Source organism: Cornus florida, unplaced genomic scaffold (assembly GCF_030987335.1).
Source record: "Cornus florida cultivar Cherokee Brave unplaced genomic scaffold, ASM3098733v1 CherokeeBrave_3.0.0_Hap2_Chr08, whole genome shotgun sequence".
NCBI classification, from domain to species: Eukaryota; Viridiplantae; Streptophyta; class Magnoliopsida; order Cornales; family Cornaceae; genus Cornus; species Cornus florida.
Genome location: NW_026775578.1, coordinates 64,910,189 through 64,929,417, shown reverse-complemented (window position 1 = coordinate 64,929,417; position 19,229 = coordinate 64,910,189). Strand labels below are relative to the sequence as shown.

General features: G+C 34.4%; 2 protein-coding genes across 2 annotated transcripts; both read left to right on the top strand.

Moving 5' to 3' along the window:
• Positions 1 to 3,559: 3,559 nt before the first annotated feature.
• Positions 3,560 to 4,240, top strand: LOC132271909 (receptor-like protein EIX1). The gene has a single exon (XM_059773417.1). The coding sequence runs from the start codon at positions 3,560 to 3,562 to the stop codon at positions 4,238 to 4,240; it is 681 nt and encodes a 226-aa protein (XP_059629400.1).
• A 229-nt stretch (positions 4,241 to 4,469) lies between these two features.
• Positions 4,470 to 7,072, top strand: LOC132271908 (receptor-like protein EIX2). The gene has a single exon (XM_059773416.1). It carries the CDS (start codon positions 4,488 to 4,490, stop codon positions 6,672 to 6,674), a length of 2,187 nt encoding a protein of 728 aa, XP_059629399.1. The 5' UTR covers positions 4,470 to 4,487; the 3' UTR covers positions 6,675 to 7,072.
• Positions 7,073 to 19,229: the final 12,157 nt, after the last annotated feature.

Below are 19,229 nucleotides of genomic sequence, written 5' to 3'. Positions count from 1 at the left end.
CAATCTGTGATACCAAAAGTCGAGTCGGTCCTTGCCCTGAACCTACCTCGCCAACTGGAATTCCACCTCTTTTGGGACAATCCTTCTTCCTATGATCAGGCTGACCATATTTAAAATAAACTCCAGAACTAGGCCGATCCCAAGGGCACTCTGCTCTCAAATAACCTATCTACTTGCACTTATAGCAAGCCTTCTCAATCTTAGGGGATGTCTCCAGTGATGATGTAAAAACAACGGGGGAATGAGAAAAATCACCCTTTAACACCTTTCGTACATGACTCTTGGACAACATCTCCACTTCCTTAACCTGATTCCACAAATCTCTATCTCCTGATCTGTCCTTTCTCTCTAACTGTACCACCGACCTCTGAGTTTCCATGACTACTGCACGTACAAAGTTTGTCGTAACCTCAACCAAATTCTTAACCAAAAGATTCCCTTTAAAGAGCTCGTCCTGCTCCCCATCATTATCTATTTCTCTACATCTCTTCGGAGGCATGACTCTAAAATGGAAAGAAAAAGGATCAGTACAATATAATCATGCGGCCCTGACTCAAAGCTATGAACACTCTCACACAATAAGAACATTTAGCCATGAAATATGAACTTGTTCTACTGTCCTACTCTAAGCGCTTCACCAAATGCGGCAAGAAAATCAAAATGATTACACACAAAATAGCTCAATTTATGAACTAGAAACCCACGCCATAGTTCGACAAGAACCAACACCCAAACAACCCTGGAGCAACCGAGCTCCTCACCTCCTCAGGTTAAAACACACAATTATCCTATGCTTGACCGCATACATGCATAAAGGTACATAGGTATACATACAAGGCATACGCATATATATATAGCTAAAATAACACTTTTGACACGACCGTGTCCTATCACATAAGTTTAAACTACGAATTTAATAAATTATTATGTGAAATTAATTATCCCTTCTATTCTCATCATCGTTTCCCCATACTACACACTTGCACAATCCGTACTTACAACTCGCCATTAACATGCTCGTCGTACTTATCATCATATCGAAATCAACATGCTTTCAATCATTATCCTAGTAATAGTATACATTGTTTTAAACACATAAACATGTGATCACATAAGCAAATAAGCAAGTAAACAAATAAACATGCTTCTTCAAATATCAAAACAAGCGACAAATAATCTCATACGGAAAGCAAACAACTTCCCATGCAATCCTACATAGGCCTCTACCCGTCATCCTAAGGTTTTCGAACCATCGCTTTGATACCAAATTTGTAACGCCCCTAAACTGATACCAAATTCTAAAAAAAAAATTCAGCATGACCTCCCTTAAAAGGGTCCTACCACAACCTGTTCAAATGAAGAAAAAAAAATGCGATAGCCTTTCAAGACCTATCCAACATGTCCCAACACACAATACAAAAGAAATATAATACATTCCCCAATACCACAACATCAACAACCTCCCCAAGTTAGCCCATCATCGTCATCCCATTTAACTTAAGCATTTACATAGTCTTGCTTCCCTTCAAAATATCAATAAGAGTTATGATTTATAATACATGACCTTGGCTTGCAAAAATGAATACACGACATTTTAGTTTTGAGACTATACAAAAAAAATGGGCTAAGATACAAAAGATAACAAAATACAACTCCTAATCTTCTTCAAGCTTGTGGAGGATTTTCATCCGCCACTTCTTTCCCATTTCCTGAAAAAAAAAGTTAAATAAATGAGGTGAGCATATTGCTAAGTAGGTGGCACCTAAGACACACCTCTTGTGTCCCCGTGAATCCATACAAAGAATAGAGCAATAGGAATCGGGGTCATACTATGTCGGGAAAGTACAACATCACATCCAAACTCAACATCAACAATACAATACAATGGAATGCAATGCGTGCCAAATGTCGCTCCCCATTTTCAAAATCATTCATCTGTCACTTTCCAAACTGTTAATGTAACCCCCTTTGGTACCCCCGCAGTGCCGAGAGAATGATTAGCTACTGTCCCTAGACCTTTGGTGACTCCGCAACGTCGTCGAGGGGCCCAGATAGCTCAACCACGCTAGGGCAATCTCCCTAATTACCCTTAGGCTACATTAACCTACCGGCTCGTTGGTGACTCCGCAGCAACCAGGTTTTCTCAAAATTCTTTTTATCAAAAACTTATTTCCCAAAATTCCCCTTTTTGTTTTCAAAACATTTTCCCTTTCTCCTTCATGCCCAATGCCATGGATGCATAATGCACACCCATTTTATACCATGGAAATGGAGAGAACTATCATTACACAATTAACATAGATCCACACAAATTTCCTACAATTTATCAATCATCATAGTCATGGAAAATTCACATATCAAGCATGCTCTCCACATAAATTAACAATTACACATATATAGGCATAATTTTCAAATTCAATAATTGTATCACTTTCAAGGTAATTAATTTAAATAAGGCATGCTTTCCACGTAACAAATTCTACCAAGTTACAAACACACAAGCATGTAAAATCAATATCTAAGCATGTTTATTTCACAAATCCACATATACACATAAATATGAATCTCACATACAAAATCACATTATTTTAGAGACAATCAACTTAATTAAACATGTTAATCATCAATTTAAACACATTTAGCGACAATTAACAAGGAATAACTCACAAGGGAGCAAGAACACATGGATTAGGAACCCCTACCTCTTAAAATGCGAAAACCCTCAAAATGGGTCTCTAATTTCGAACTCCCTAAGAAGCACCGAATCTGAAATTGTTCGTACTATCTCGTAGAGCTCGTTGTGGGCTTCGTTTTGCCTCAAACGGTACCTAAATCCGGCAAGAATTGAAAGAGACACCTTGTTTCAAAGATTGATTCCAAAAGAAAAGAAAAATGAATGAGAGAAGAGGAGAGAAAGAAGTTACGGGAAGAGAGAAAGAATGAGGGAGAGAGAAATGGTCTTTAGACCACAAAAATGTGAGTGGTGGATCCCTCCAATTTTATTTTCTTTTCCCTTTTTCTTTTAGCCTCTAATTTACACCATACAACATATAATAGCACCACATACAAATACCACTTGATCCACATAAATTAAGTTGCACAAATGCAATTGGACCCAACCACAATCCTGTACGCAAGGCGTGAAAAGACAAAATTACCCTTGCGGCGACAAAATCTCCGGAAAAAATGAAAAATGATAAAAATTAGAAATGTTACAGCCCACGCCACGTGGAAGGACTTTTTGTGAAGGACTCGCATCTAACATAGAATGGGAAGACTAAACTTGCAGTTGCGAAGACTAAAAAAATGAACCAGTACGTATTCTAAATCATACAAATGCAATCGAATGAGATATTTAATTTATTAGATGGCATTCACCTACCTAGCACAATCCCTCATTATACAATGGGTCCTATTCCATGAAGAAAATTTGACTCTTCTGTAGAAAAACCTATCAAGACTCCTTCAACTATTGGATAACTGTTGGGGCTGAGAGTTCACCAGCTACTACAAATGCAGGGATCTTCCTTACTTCTCATGCATTACACTTGCTGTGGGCATGATCATGGATAGATACATGAGAGATGTTAGCATTCTTCTGCTTGTGTTTCTCACTACAATCCAAACTTTTTATATTATCTTTTGCAGTGGAAACTCTCATATGTTTTGTGTTGAAAATGAGAGACAAACCCTTTTGAGGTTCAAACAAAGTTTTAATGATCCTTCCAACCGGCTATCCTCTTGGGCTGGTGAAGGCGACTGCTGCAAATGGGTTGGAGTTGTCTGCGACAACTTGACTGGCAATGTCAAGGAGCTCCACCTTCAAAATCCACTTTCGGATAGTGTTTCTGCTACTGAACATAAAGCTTATGTGAGGTCACAGCTGGGTGGTAAGCTGAACCCTTCCTTGCTCAACCTGAAGCATTTGAGTTACTTGGACCTCAGCAACAACAATTTTGGAGGAATTCAAATTCCAAGCTTCATCGGCTCTTTGGGGAGTTTAAGATATCTTAATCTCTCCAAAGCAAGATTTGGGGGAGTGATCCCATATCAACTTGGGAACATCTCGAGTTTGCACTACCTCGATCTTGAGGGAGATTTTGAGGGCTTAATTCCCCATCAACTGGGAAACCTCTCCAGTTTGCATTACCTTGTACTTGGGGGTGGTGATTTTGGAAGACTATATCCGATAATCTTCAATGGCTTTCTCGTCATTCCTTGTTGCAGCACCTTGATTTGAGGTTCGTAAACCTTACCAAAGCATCTGATTGGTTGCAGGTAACAAACATGCTTCCTTCTTTGGTAGAGTTACGTTTGTCCAATTGCAGTCTTGATCACTTTCCTTCTTTACTGCCTGTTAATTTTACTTCCCTTGTCATCCTCGATCTTTCAAATAACAACTTTAGATCAACAATCCCTGATTGGTTGTTCAGTCTTAATGGCCTTTGTTTTCTTGATCTGCAACACAACCAAATGGTCTCCAAAACATGAGTGTTCTTAGACATCTTGATTTGTCTGCTAACTTTTTCAACTCCACCATACCTGACTGGCTATACAGTTTTAGCCATCTTCAATTCCTACGCATGGCATCCAATGACTTCCAAGGTATGATCTCGAGTGCAATTGGGAACTTGAGTAATCTCATTACCCTTGACCTGTCAAACAATGAGCTTGCAGGGATATTGCCTACATCCTTAGGAGATCTTTGCAATTTGAAAGAAATTAGATTGTCAAGTATCAAGGTTGGTGGCAATATATCGCAAGTTTTAAACATTTTATCTGGATGCACTTTGGATGGGTTGGAAACTCTTGATTTATCAAGCAGTCAACTTTCTGGTCATTTTCCTGATGCCATTGATCAGCTTAAACAATCCAAAAATCTAGTTTTTCTCTATCTTTCCACAAATTCTCTTTTTGGTTACATTCCTGAGTCATTGGGAGTATTATCCTCCTTGAAAGTTTTGGATATTTCTTATAATAATTTGAGCGGACCTTTTCCAAAGAGTTTTGGACAACTTGCAAAGCTTGAATTATTTTGGATGACTCAAAATTCATTACAAGGTGATGTATCTGAAGTTCACTTTGCTAACCTCACAAGATTGAGAGAATTTGCTGGGTGCAAAAATCATTTGGTTTTGAAAGTGAGACTAGACTGGATTCCTCCTTTTCAAATTGAAATCATATCACTGATTTCATGGCAATTAGGGCCACAATTTCCTCTCTGGCTTCACTCACAAAAGAATTTATGGGGTCTAGACATATCCAATACAGGAATTTCAGATACCATTCCTACTTGGTTTTGGAACTTATCTCCCCAGCTTTACTATTTAAATCTCTCTCACAATCATATCCAAGGAGAGATCAAAAATATGCCTCTGGTTTTTCATGATTCCTCAGTAATTGACATTGGTTCCAACCATTTCTATGGTAGATTACCCCATCTATCCTCTCACGTAAGAGCACTAGATCTCTCCAACAATTCATTTTCAGGAACAATTTTCCATTTTCTATGTTATAGGATGGATGAAGAAAAGGATTTGGTACTTCTTAATCTTAAGGGGAATCTTTTATCAGGAGAAATTCCTAACTGTGGGATGAGTTGGGAAAGGTTGGAGTTTATAAATTTTGGAAACAACAGGCTCACTGGGAAAATTCCAAGCTCTATGGGATCTCTAAGCCTCCTCAAATCGTTGCATCTACGTAACAATAGCCTTTCTGGAGAATTACCTCTGTCTCTACAAAATTGTACAGATTTAATGTTTATTGACTTTGCTGAAAATAAATTTTCAGGAAGTATACCAGCATGGATTGGAGAAAGTCTTCCAAATCTCAAGATTCTCATCTTGCGGTCAAACAAGTTTCATGGAAACATTCCTAAAACACTTTGTGCACTCATTTCACTTCAAATCTTAGATATTGCTTGCAACAATTTGTTGGGAAGTATACCAAGATGTTTTATGAATTTGAGTGCCATGACTACACGACAAAACTCAGTTGGTCAAATGTTATATGGCCCTGGTACATTCATTGACAACCCTTTCACAGGCGTTTTGGAGAATGCATTGATTGTAATGAAAGGAGAATTGGTTGGATATAGCACTATACTTCACTTGGTAAGGTGCATGGACCTTTCAGACAACAATCTATTCCGAGAGATCCCTATGGAATTGATGAGTCTCCTAGGGCTTCAATCATTGAATTTGTCATATAATCTTTTGACAGGGAGGATTCCCGAGAATATAGGTGCTATGGGATTGCTTGAATCTATTGATTTCTCTGTAAACCATCTTTCTGGTAAAATCCCACCAAGCATTTCAAGTCTGACATTCTTAAGTCACTTGAATTTGTCTTATAACAATTTGATTGGAGAAATACCATCTAGCACTCAGCTTCAGAGCTTCGATGAATCTAGCTTCATGGGCAACAATTTGTGTGGACCTCCACTTATGGACAATTGCAGTGTGAAAAATGGGACACCTACTTTTGGAAATAAGAGAGGCAAAGGAGGAGGAGTTGAAGTGGACTGGTTTTATGTGAGCATGGCTCTAGGATTTGTGGTGGGCTTTTGGGGCATAGTTGGACCTTTTCTGTTCAATAAAGCATGGAGATTTGTGTGCTTCCAGCTTATGGACAGTATGTGGTACAAGTTCTATGATTTTATATGTATGCGTTGATAGATGTTGTCCATTTTCTTTTCAGTGTATGGAGCCACATTAATAAAGTGTTGTTCTTCATTTATCTCTTGGGCTGCTTGTAAAGATTTCCAATGAATAAACTTTATATTTTCTTTTATTTTCACATTCACTAGATATCAAATACAATTTTCTCATAAAATAAATTAAATATACAAAAAATAAGAAAAGAGGGAGAGAGACAATTTCATTGAACAGGAACCTCCTAAGAGCATAGCCATCTGTTTTCTAAAACCAATTGCTTCCTTCCTAACCAAAGAACCAATTGGCCAGCGCTATCACCCATTCCTTCCCAAAGGAGAAGTCGGAGGTTCGAACCTTGGTGGAGGTAGGGTGTGTGTAATTGCTTCAAAAAAAAAAAAAAAAAAAAAACCAAACAACTGCTTCCTTCCTATTCCTATCAACAAAATAATATAGTGAATATACATAAAAGCTTAAACTTCTAATTCTGACAACATTTGTAAATTCTGGGGCGGAATGAAAGTTCTGACTTGGGGTTAAATGGAATAAAAAGAAAATATATATCTATGATCATTTAGTATCAAATCTTAACAGAAACACTCACAATTTCTCTCTTTCAAAGTGTTTTTTTCGGTAAATAATCTCTCTTTCAATGTTGGCAACCAATCCTTCATTTTGTAGCAATTTTGTATTTAACATTTTCCATAACTGAAAATACCTTTTCACAAACAGATCATATTACTAATTTATGAAAAAAATTTACAAATAACCGAATCTGATTAATATGAGATTCAAGTAATATGAACATATCAGTCCATGTGTTTGGCCTCCTAGAACCGGATGGTGTAAATGAAGTGTGCCCACCATTGCTCCACACTCAGAATTTCAGGACGTCAATTTAACCGGCGCGGTTAAGGGTTGATTTGAAAAGAGAGCTTAAACCCCCAAAATTTTTAATTCGTACAGATTAATAATTAATGTATAAATAAATATTTTTTATTAATTAAAATTTTTATTTTTTCTTTATTTCTTATTATAATTTTAAATTTAACAACATTTTATTATTATTATTATGATTGTTTAAATATTTGACTACACTAAAAATTTACATTAAAATTTTTCAAGTTTGAATTATTTTTTATAAAAATATATGTATATTGATTGGGACGCCTTGAATTCGTCCCAATTTCAATGCAGGACACTTAAATTGAATTTGAAAAATAATTTTATTAGTAGAACCGGTTTGAAAAAGAGTGCCTCATCCCCAACCTGTTGCATTGACATTCCTAATAATTCAACATTTTTTTAGATTTTTTATTTATTTTTTTCTATCAGTTATCTAGATTGATTCTCTTAATCTTATTTCTTCATTCTCCTCAATTCACATGCTATAATGTTCTTTCGATCTTCTCCTCTCCTAGCACGATATGAAGCACAGCATTATCCCATACTGGTGCAATTACTGGTCATTGGTCCTCTTATTGGTATTATTTTTATATTATTTTTAATGGGCTCTATTTCGACTATCTGGTGAATGTATTTGTTTTTAGGTTTTTTATTTTCTTGTCTAAATATTTATTGCTCAAAGTTTAGTTTGTTTGGTAGTAAAATATTTTTAAAAATATATATTTCTATATTTTATGGTGTGTTTGGTCGACTCAAAACCAAGGATAGATAAATTTTTTTTTTCTCAAAACTTAACCAAAACAACTTACGAACTAATCTTTTGAAAAATCATATTTTGAGCCCATCGATCTCACCCTACCGCCTCGACCACCACCTCAACAAAAGGAACATGGAAACCTCATCTCCCCCTCACACACTCTGTCTGCCTGCCTATCTCTCACTCTCCATACAATAGAAGTTTTACCAAGTCTCTCACAGCAACTCTCTTCTTTGCACCATTGTTGTTCGTGTTTGTAAAACCTTGGAAGGAAGTTTTGAATATGTTCTTTCATTCTCTTCACAAAAAGGTAGGAATTGCTCTCTCAATCATTACCACCATATTATTTGATTAATCTATGTCTTCTCTTCAAAAGTAAGTGTAGGTACAAAAAGTTGCTTTACACATTTCCTCCCAAAACAACTCTCTATCTTTCTCTTCTCTCTTCTCCTTTCTTTTATCCTAGTAGTTATTTTCCCTCTACCCTAATTTCCTTCCTTGGCACCCACCACATATTGGCCTTCAAATTATTATTATTTTTTTCCCTAAGCCAAAAATTCTTGTAGATTGAGATTAAAATTTTGTATATTTTTTTTTCCCTACGCCAAAGATGTAGTTGACTAAAATTGAGATTATTTGGCCAAAATTTAATTTTAGTCCGTTCTATCTTTGGTTCCAAAAATTCGTTATTGCGAAAGCCATCATAGATGTATTTCATCTCATCAAAACTTGCTGAACTGTTTCCTTTTCAACTCTACAAGATGATGATAGTTGAATATAATTAATATGTATTAACTAAATGAATACATAGTTTGATAAAATTTTCATTTGGTGCAGCATTTCAAAAAAATCAAGTAACACATAAATCAGAAAAGTTATATCAAACTAATTTAGCTATTTCCTTGAATATTTCCTTCCCCATTGATCAGATATAAATCTATAAATAGACTTAAACAATTTTGGGTAAATCGTGAATTTTCTTGTGTGATATGTTTTTTTCTTGATTGTTTTCTTCTCTTAACACATACTGTATGTTAGTGTCGATTGATATCATCTTAATTATTACACTCACATGTAATTCACAATAAAGATTAAATTATGTGTTTTCTAACATTTTTATGTATTTTCCCTGAAGGTATATTTTCATGTTGGACATCATTGGTGAAAAAGTTAGAACCTTAATTTTTATCACTTAGTTTTCATAAAATAGTTTTTATAAAATTGAACTAAACAAAATTTTTTATACAGTTTTTTATTTTTAATTTTCTGATAATAAAAAATTCTTCTCAAAATTACAAACCAAATGAAAGTTATTCCCTTTTTTTTTTGGTTTGGTTCCCGAAAGTTAATGTTGTTGCTTTTTAACTGCAATGTAATTATCTAACTTTTTGACTAAATAATTGTGTCCATTTATCTCGGTCGTGTAACACATTATGAAGAATCATAACAATTTCAAATGCCTTCTGACAAAAAAGTTAAAGTTTCCAAATGGTAGATGCTCGCACAATCACTTTATCTAAAGCAAAGTAAATTATAAACTACGATACCCTTTTCATAAAACAAATTTGACACAATAGAACTTTTGGCTCCCGTTTGCTCTCCTTGTGTCTATTTCTCTCATATATATTTTTAACAATTCTACTTAAATGTAAATCTTCAAAATTATTATTATATATATATATTTTTTTTGTCATACGCCAAAATTTGGTCAATAATTTTGACTACAAACCAGATTTGGCCGAAATTTCTTTATTGTCTTTAAATAAAATGCTCTATGCATGTGTCTATGCATTTATCTATTGTAATAGTTAGCACAAACATTTAATATCTTTATGTGCTTATATTTAAAATTATGAATTAAAATAAAATATCTCATATCTATAGCAAGCTTCCCAAGACAAATGGTCCGGCAACCAACCTAAATTACTCGTCCAAGTCCTATGAAAAGATTAGGTAATATTGTATGATGAATAAGTTTCTTAAATTCTAAATAAATTGAGTATTCAGTTAAGCATTTGTGATAACACAATTTAAATATTATTTAAAAGAAATTTTCAACTATAATAAGGTAAATTTTTATTGGTCGATTCCTAATTAGTGCTATAGTGAGGATATTAAATTTTAACTGCATTTAAAAGACACTTGTGTAGGTCTAATCACCCAAAGTTTGGCCCAACAGATGAATTATTGAATTTCTACAACCATGGCCAGCACATTTTTCGTGAGACACATTTTATTGAATCATAGACTTCTGAAAGTTGAGTCTAAAAGATTTTATAATAAAATCTATCAAAACGACATTCTCACTTTGTGTGTGCCCCCTAGCATGATATTATGGAAATAATTATTTGTATGGGTTGTTCGATGCGAAAATAATTAATTAATTTAATAAAATTTAATGTTCTTAAAATCTAGAAAGGTGAATAGGTATTCTTGTTCAATTTTTATAATTGATTAATTTTCCAAACTCATTAACAATTCATTGTAAACCAATCTCAAATAAACACTAAAGTAAAAAAGTAAGCAAGAAAAAAAAACGCATTAACAATTCATTGTAAACCAATCTCAAATAAACACTAAAGTAAAAAAGTAAGCAAGAAAAAAAAAAAAGAAATTGGGGGTGAAAATATCTAAATGAAGAGAGTTAAGAAAAAATCTCTTGCAGGAAGGTATCTCAAGCAGAATTACACACACTTATCTGAGTCTCACATCCACTACATTCTACCAATGTCTAGTTGCTAAAAATCCCAGTCTGAACCCTGAAATCCAGGTGCCGTTGTTGCGGACTCTGGACCTTGCTCATAGATTACTGTAGATTTCTGGAAGACCACGACTGGTCCTCAAACAAAATTTTCATAAATATTCCAACTTTTTAAAAAAAAAAGTATAATAAATAAATATTCCAACTTTTTGAAAAAAAAAATAATAATAAATATTCCATGTACGAATGGAGACTTAAAATGGAATTATAAAAGCTGTTTACCCTCGTCACACCCAAAGTGTAACGACCCACTCCACTACATGGTATAATATTGTCCGCTTTAGGCCTGAACCCGCACGGTTTTACTCTTGAGTTTCACCCCAAAAGGCCTCATACCAATTGGAGATGGCACACATACATATACACATTTCACCTCTTCTCTACCCAGGCGATGTGGGACTGTGCACCCGTAACTCGCCAGTATGGTAGTCTGACAGTGTCTCTCGCACCCGCCCACGGCACACCTGCACACAGAGTCATCACAATCCACCCCCCTTGGAGGCCTGACGTCCCCATCGGTACACTTCCGGCTGTGTCAAGCTCTGACACCATTTGTAACGACCCATTCCACCACATGGTATGATATTGTCCGCTTTGAACATGAACCCGCACAGTTTTGCTCTTGAACTTTACCCCAAAAGGTCTCATATAGAGTGACACACCTACATATAAGCACTTCACCTTTTCTTTTCCCATGCGATGTTGGATTGTGCAGCCGTAGCTTGCCAATGTGGTAGCCTGACAGTGTCTCACACCCGCCCACAGCACACCCCGCCCACAAGGTCATCACAATTCACCCCCTTTGGAGGCCCGACGTCCATGTCGGCACACTTCCGGCTGGGTAGGCTCTAATACTATTTGTAGGGGCCCACTCCACCACATGGTATGATATTGTCCGCTTTGAGTCTGAGTCCACACAGTTTTGCTCTTGGGCTTTACCTAAAAAGGTCTCATACTAATTGGAGATGACACACTTACATTTAAGCATTTCAGCTTTCCTTTACCCAGGCAATGTGAGACTGTGTACCCGTAACTCGCCAGTGTGGTAGCCTAACAATATCTCTCGCACCCACCCACAACACACCCGCTGACAAGGCCATCACACAAAGACTTTAGACAAAGCCATCATGTCTAACATATAATTGTCTAATATTAATTTTATTGGAGCAAAGACTTGTGAAAGTGAGCAATATTAGTCGAAAGTTTGTGAAAGTTTTTACCTTTTTTTTCTTCTTCCGTGGATATTAAAGTTATTGCTTTTTTACTCTAATGTAATTGTTCAGCTTTTCGACTAATCCTTTAACACGTTACGAAGAATCATGAAAATTTCAAATGCGTTTGGACAGGCGATGTTAAAATTGCAAATGGCCGATATTCACATCACTTTAAATTAAAATAAATTATACACTCCACTCTTTTCATAAAGCAAATAAAAATAGTCATCAGTGAAAATTAAGTAAACTTGTTAAGAATGTATATATGTTAGTAGTGTCTTTCTCTTCACTTATGATTAGCATCAAAATAAGATTAGAGTGACAAAAAAAAAAAAAAAAAATGGATGAGATTGGATTACACATACACACATGAACTTACTAGATGAATTTCTAAATTTTTCTTTAAAAATGGCAAGTTAAATTTCATGTGGTGATTGCCTTCTAAGATTTGAAAAATATTGAAAAATGTGTGGAGTCAAAAATTTGTGTTGATAAACATTCATAAAATTCTATGAAAATTTGGATCATGTGTTGATTTGAAAAATTATGAGATTATATTACTCAAGCTTTGGATTGAAATGAAATAAATAAATAAATAAATAAAAATAAAAGAAGATTTTTGTGGTTCTTTTTGGTCATTGGGTGTTTGATATTTTTGAAATTTTTCTAGAAAAATTTTAGTATGTTGATTACTTGAACCGGTTCCACATTCCTTGAACCGGTTCAAGATTGAAAGGTTTCAATGTATTTGAAACTGTCAAACTTAAACCGGTTCAAGATGTGCGTTATTCCTTGATTTTGGATCTGCCAGACCTAAACCGGTTCCATATTCTTGAACCGGTTGAAGCCTACGTGCCTAGGCACTTAAGGCATGCCATTTGTGCACTGTTGGGTCATTTTTTTTAACCCTCCTTGGCTGTGACTCTTACCCTTCTTCTCTCTATATTTTGTTCTTATTATCTCATATACATATATTACATCATCTATACTTGTTATTTGAGATAATAATCATAATACACTTTAAATTACATGTTTTAATCATCATTACATCAAATTGACATTGTTAAAAAGATTTGGAGGTTGTAGTTTTATTTTGGAGTTTGGGTTTGGAGAACTTAGAGGATCAGTTAAGAAGCTTGTTGTTTTGTTAACATTGAAGACTCGGGGTTTGAAATTATTGAATTGTTAAGCATTGTTGATTGTTTCGGTGATTGATTTTGGGGCTTTGAAGATTAAAACAAGATTTCTTAAGAACACTTTTGGGGTTGCACACCAAGTGTTCAACAAAATTCCCGAAAGAACTTAGAAGCTTCAAATCAAAATCTTCTAAAGATCAAATGGCTCTGAGCCTGTCCAAGGAAGCTAAGGGAAAAGGTATTGCGGCACCGAAGACTCCAAAGAGAGTTAGAACCGGCATAGTCATCCATGAACCCCAAGAAGTTTCAAATGCTCCTATGGACATGCCGTTGTCTCCCATGGACTTGAGCTCTCCTTCTTATGAGATACCAGCTCGGTATCCATCTGTTTCTGCTACTAGGATGATTGAGTTCACATAAAATCACTTCTATGATGCCCATGCATGGAAAGCTTATAATGACGTCTACAAATACGGTCCCATCAAGACTGAAAGGAATGTGAAGCTAAACAAGTTAAGAGACAGTGTTAGGAAGAAGCTAGTTGACTACATTGAGTCAAATAAATGGTTGTTCTTCACAAAAATGAAGGGTGGTTTTTCTCCGGATATGGTTCACTATTTCTATTCTAATATCCGAGACATTTTTGAAACATATTTTGTTGTGTCTATTTTTGGGACAGACTATGTAGTTGATGAAGAAGAGATACAAACCATCTTTGAAATCCCAGACAGAGATACAACCACAGGACATGTTTTGCCATTAGAAGGTTCAAGTCCTGAATTACCAAAAATTTTAAACATATTTTGTGTTCCTGGATCTCCATGGTATGATCATTACATTCCTGCACGTCATCTCACAGATGAAGGGACATTCTTCAATTTGTTCGCCATGGCTAATCTTGGATATTTCGGGAAGAAAGATGAAATTACTTTAGAGCGAGCACAAGTTTTGTATTTTCTTGCTACAAGGGAACACATTCAACTTGCACCTTCCATTGTGCAATTGATGATGGTTCGTTGCAAGAAGAATTCTCGTCGCTATTCATCTCTGTTTCCCATGGTGATTTTGAGTTTCTATAGGAAGCATAAAATTTTGATTCCTCCTAAAGCTTATCATCAAAAAATCATGACTGTGTTGGATCTGCGTGCTCTAAACAAATCCAAGACAACTAGAGAGAATGCTAGGAAAGCACAGAGAGGATCAGATGAGACATCATCTGTGACAACCCTAAAATAATACCAGTCATAAAAAAAAAAAATTCGACATGACCTTTGCTAAAAAGGTCTAACCACAACCTATAGAAATGCATAAAAAAAAAAAATGTAATAGCCTCACTTGGCCATAAACTAATCTATACTATCCCAATGCACAACGCAAATAATATAAAACATTTCCAAATCAACAATATAGAAATAAAAAGAGTCCTTTTCCTCCAATTCCTTCAATAAAAAATATATATATAAGCGCTAGTCCACTACCTAGCCCCATACTTCCTTATAAGGAACATAATCTAATTACATCAATTTATAGTCCATGAAATACAGCTGAAATCAAAAGTCCATAATTTACAACATTATACAAATTATACTAAAGTTTTACAGAATAGTCAAGATTTACATTTACAAAATATTAAAGTTCTAAAACAAAAATAGCAAAATATAAATCTCCAATCCCGTTTAAACTTGTGGTGGATGGTCGTTCGCCACCTCCTTTCCGTATCCTGAAAAATATTAATAATAAAGGGTAAGTAAAATTGCTCAATAGGTGGTGCCTAAGACACACCTCTTGTAATCCCTTAAATCCAGACAATGAATAAAAATAAAGGGAACAGGATCATGATATACCGAGGAAGAATACAATACAATTTCAAAGCTAAAAACAATTAATGCCATGCCATAAAATGCAATGTCGTGCTATGTAGCTCTCCATTTTCAAAATCATCCATCACTTTTAAAACTGTTAATATAACTCGTCCGTTGGTGACTCAGCGGCGATACGAGAGAAGGATTGGCCACTGTCCTTGACTCTTGGTACCTCTGCGGCGTCATTTGGGGCCCAGATAGCTTAACCACGCTAGGGTGACTTCCCTAGTTCCCTCTAGGTTATATTAACTCCACGGCCCTTTGGTAACTCTGCGGCGACCGGGTTTTTCATAAAACCATTTTTAATCAAAACTTTACCCCAAAACCCCTTTTTCATTCACTTCCAATCACTTTGCCCATTTTCATGTCCAATGCTATGCATGAACATCACATACTTTTCTAATGTAATGACAATAAAAGATTTTATATTATACAATTCAACATACTTTCACATAGCAATTTCTAGCAAATTAATAAGTAATAAAGGTATGAAATTTAACACATTAGGCATGCTTTTCATACAAATCAATTAATACACATATTCAGAGATTTTATATTACATAATTCAACATACTTTCACATAGCAATTTCTAACAAATTAATAAGCACGAAAGGCATAGAATTTAACACATTAGGCATGATTTTCTCACACAACAATAACAATACACATAATTATAATTTTCATATACAATAATTCAATCATATTAAAGAAATTCATCACAATTATGGCATGCTAGATATCAAAATATGGAGAATAATTCACTAAAATCCAAGAAGTTATGGATTAAACATCCATACCTCAATTTTGTAGAAAACCCTCAAATTGGTCCAAATTTTCAGAATTCTTATAATGGCCAAAAGCTGAAATTGCTTACATCAACTTGAAGATCTCATTGAGCTCTTCGATTTGCCGTAAACAGCACCTAAAAATTCCAAAAGATGAGAGAACAATTGAAGCTTGAATTTTGCTTGAAAAGAAAAAGAAAAATGAACAAGAAAAGAGAGAGAAAAGGGAGCTTACGGGAGAGAAGATAAAATGAGGCCAAACATGGCCTCTTGGCCACTAATATGGTAGTGATGGGTCCCACCACTAAAGGATTTCTTTTTTTTTTATTTATTTTCCACCATAAAATTATATATATATATATATATATATATATATATATATATATGCTCCCATTATATCATAGCCACACAATTTAGCACTTAAATAATTTACTTAGGCACCAAAATAATAATGAATGGTATGAAAATGACCCGTGACCCCGTACACAACAACTTTGGTAACGGGTCCCACCCGAGACTGTCCGGTCCAGAAAATTGAAAAATGTCGAAATGGCAACCCTTGCATTTCAAAGAGTCATAAACTCAATGAAATGCTCCAATTAACTCTCGGACACACCTGGCACACCCCACGGTGTCTGGTACGTAAAACGAAGTACTAAAATTAAATAAATTCAGAAAATTCAAAAAACACACGAAAACGAAAAAAAAAAAAAATAAGAAAAAAGAAAAATAAGAAACTTCACATCATCACAGATTCTAGAGATTGCATAGTTATTTGTGAATCTGATGTATGCTCTGTTACTTCAGAATCAAGAGGCCATGCTAGATAAGATTTGAGATCTCCGTTTGCATGAAAGAAATGACTGATAATGTAAATAGCATAATTAAAACATTGCAAAAAGAAGAATAAGTTACTAGAACTTAGTTTCCTTGAATGAAAATTGCTATTTGGACAAAAGAAATAAAGAAATTGATAAATGACGTAAAGTCAATTGAATAAGAAATTCATGTTTTGTGAGTGGTGCTGGACCAATTGAAATATAATTACAATACTTTTATTTATAGAAGTCCTAAATCTAACTAATTTATCTTTATTCTTTTCTAAAAAATCTCTTCTGCCTCGATTCTTTCTCTTCGTAATTCGAATTGAGTCAAATCCCATGAATATTTCTGCTTCCTTTCTTGTCTTTGAATTTCTCTTTTTATTCCTTGCTTCAGTAGAAAATCTCCGCTGAAGAAAACCCTCCTTGATTTACTTAGTGCTAGATGCTAGAATGTTGCTGAAAAGTTGCTAATTTTTAGCAACTTCTTTCCTTATACTTGGTCACCGTATATTCCCTTAAATGGCGAAAAAGCCATTTATGGCTTTTATATTTATTCATGACGCGGCTGTCCTTTGTATCTTTCCTTCTCTTCTCTAACTAAATCCCTATCTCATAGTCTTTCTTCCCCTATAAATAACTCATTTAAATTTAGTCAAATATTACTTGCTATATTTCAAGAATAACCTTATTGATAAGGAAACTGAGAATATTTTCCAAGATTCTCTCCTTTTGTTTCTGAATTAGCCGTCTCCACTCAAAAATCATACTGAACACTTGTCGGCTCCTCACTGGTCCACGTCACAGCTGAGGTGGCTGCCAAGTTTTGGTGCCAATAGACTCAAAATCAATTGGCCTATAATTTTGATTTTTAAGACACAATTAATTAAAATTATTGGTCATGTGATTGTGCTAGATCTACATGCCTCCCCACCTTATATTAATGGCTATTATCAGTCAATGGTCAATTGGCTTGAAACTGGTGACCAATTAAAAAACTCCTCATTTTTTCACAAATGCTTTAGTAAATCCAATCAAGTAAGCTTGCCAGCATCAATTCTAATTCTAGTCCCCTCTTATACGTTATAGATTTATGGTCTTTTAACTTTTTCTAATTCAATCATCAATTGTGACATCTAAGGCACTATTAATACTTTTTTAATTCCCTATTATGCGTTAAAGACTTCTTTCATTTGAATGATACTTGCATGAAATTTCTATGAAGAATGCATGTCTCAAAAGAAACTTTGACATGGACTTGACTAGTGATTTAAAGATGAGATGAACTTATATAAACAATCTTACACATACATTAGAATCTTAAATCCGTTATAAGAAACTAAGAACATAATACATGACCTTTAATTTATATTTCAACAATTTACATATATATCAAAACATTTATGTTGACAAGGTCACAATAATAACAAAAAATATGAATTTACAATGAATAGAGAACATGTATAAGGATGAGTTTCTCAACATTTATAATTAGGAAAAAAAAATTGTAATTAGAAACAACATAATTCACATAGAATTTTCACAACATAAATAACTAAATAATAGAAATTAAGAATGGAAATCAACCATTTGCATTTAATCAAAAGAAAAGAGAAGAAAAGAAAAGAAAGGAAAACAACAAGATATAATAAATTAAATAAGAAAGAATTGGCATAGATAACATATGTTAGTCATTCATTCTAAAATTATTAACCGTCCAGTAGTTCTCAAAATAAATTTATCAGTGGTCTTTTTCGCTTCCAATATGTCCAAAGACTATAAAAGTCTATATTCAAAAAGAAAGGATGTCTACCATGATGAAATTTTCATAAAGAAAGTATGTGTTATAGAAGAGGAATGGCCATAGACACTTTTAAATTTCCACAAAGAAAGTATGTCTGGATCAGAAGAAACAATTTTGCATTGCAGCCATAGAAGACTTTGATGTGGACCTTTCTTTTTGACGAAAGAAGAGATATATGTATTATGTATGGGATCATAACTGACTTTGAGGTGCACACCTTGACGACTCCTGATTTGATTTCCTTTCCATTGGGATAACAGGTAAATTTGTTAAAATATATTAACATATTTTTGAATAATTAATTAAGGCATGTGATTGGATGGAGCCAATAAGAAGCATGTTGGCATTGCGGTGCATCAATTCCTAAATTTATGGCTTTAGAAAGTTCTAATAACAATCCGGTTTTTTTTTTTTTTTTTTTTTTTTTTGACGGATAAATAAAATGAATGGAAACTAAGAAAAAAAAATGAATGAAGATAGGTAAAGCAAGCAAATATATCTTTTTACTTAAAAAAATAAATAAATATAT

Bases quoted from the DNA above. Each gene is read 5' to 3' on its own strand.
- LOC132271909 (XM_059773417.1), top strand. From the start codon at position 3,560: ATGATCATGGATAGATACATGAGAGATGTTAGCATTCTTCTGCTTGTG.
- LOC132271908 (XM_059773416.1), top strand. From the start codon at position 4,488: ATGAGTGTTCTTAGACATCTTGATTTGTCTGCTAACTTTTTCAACTCC.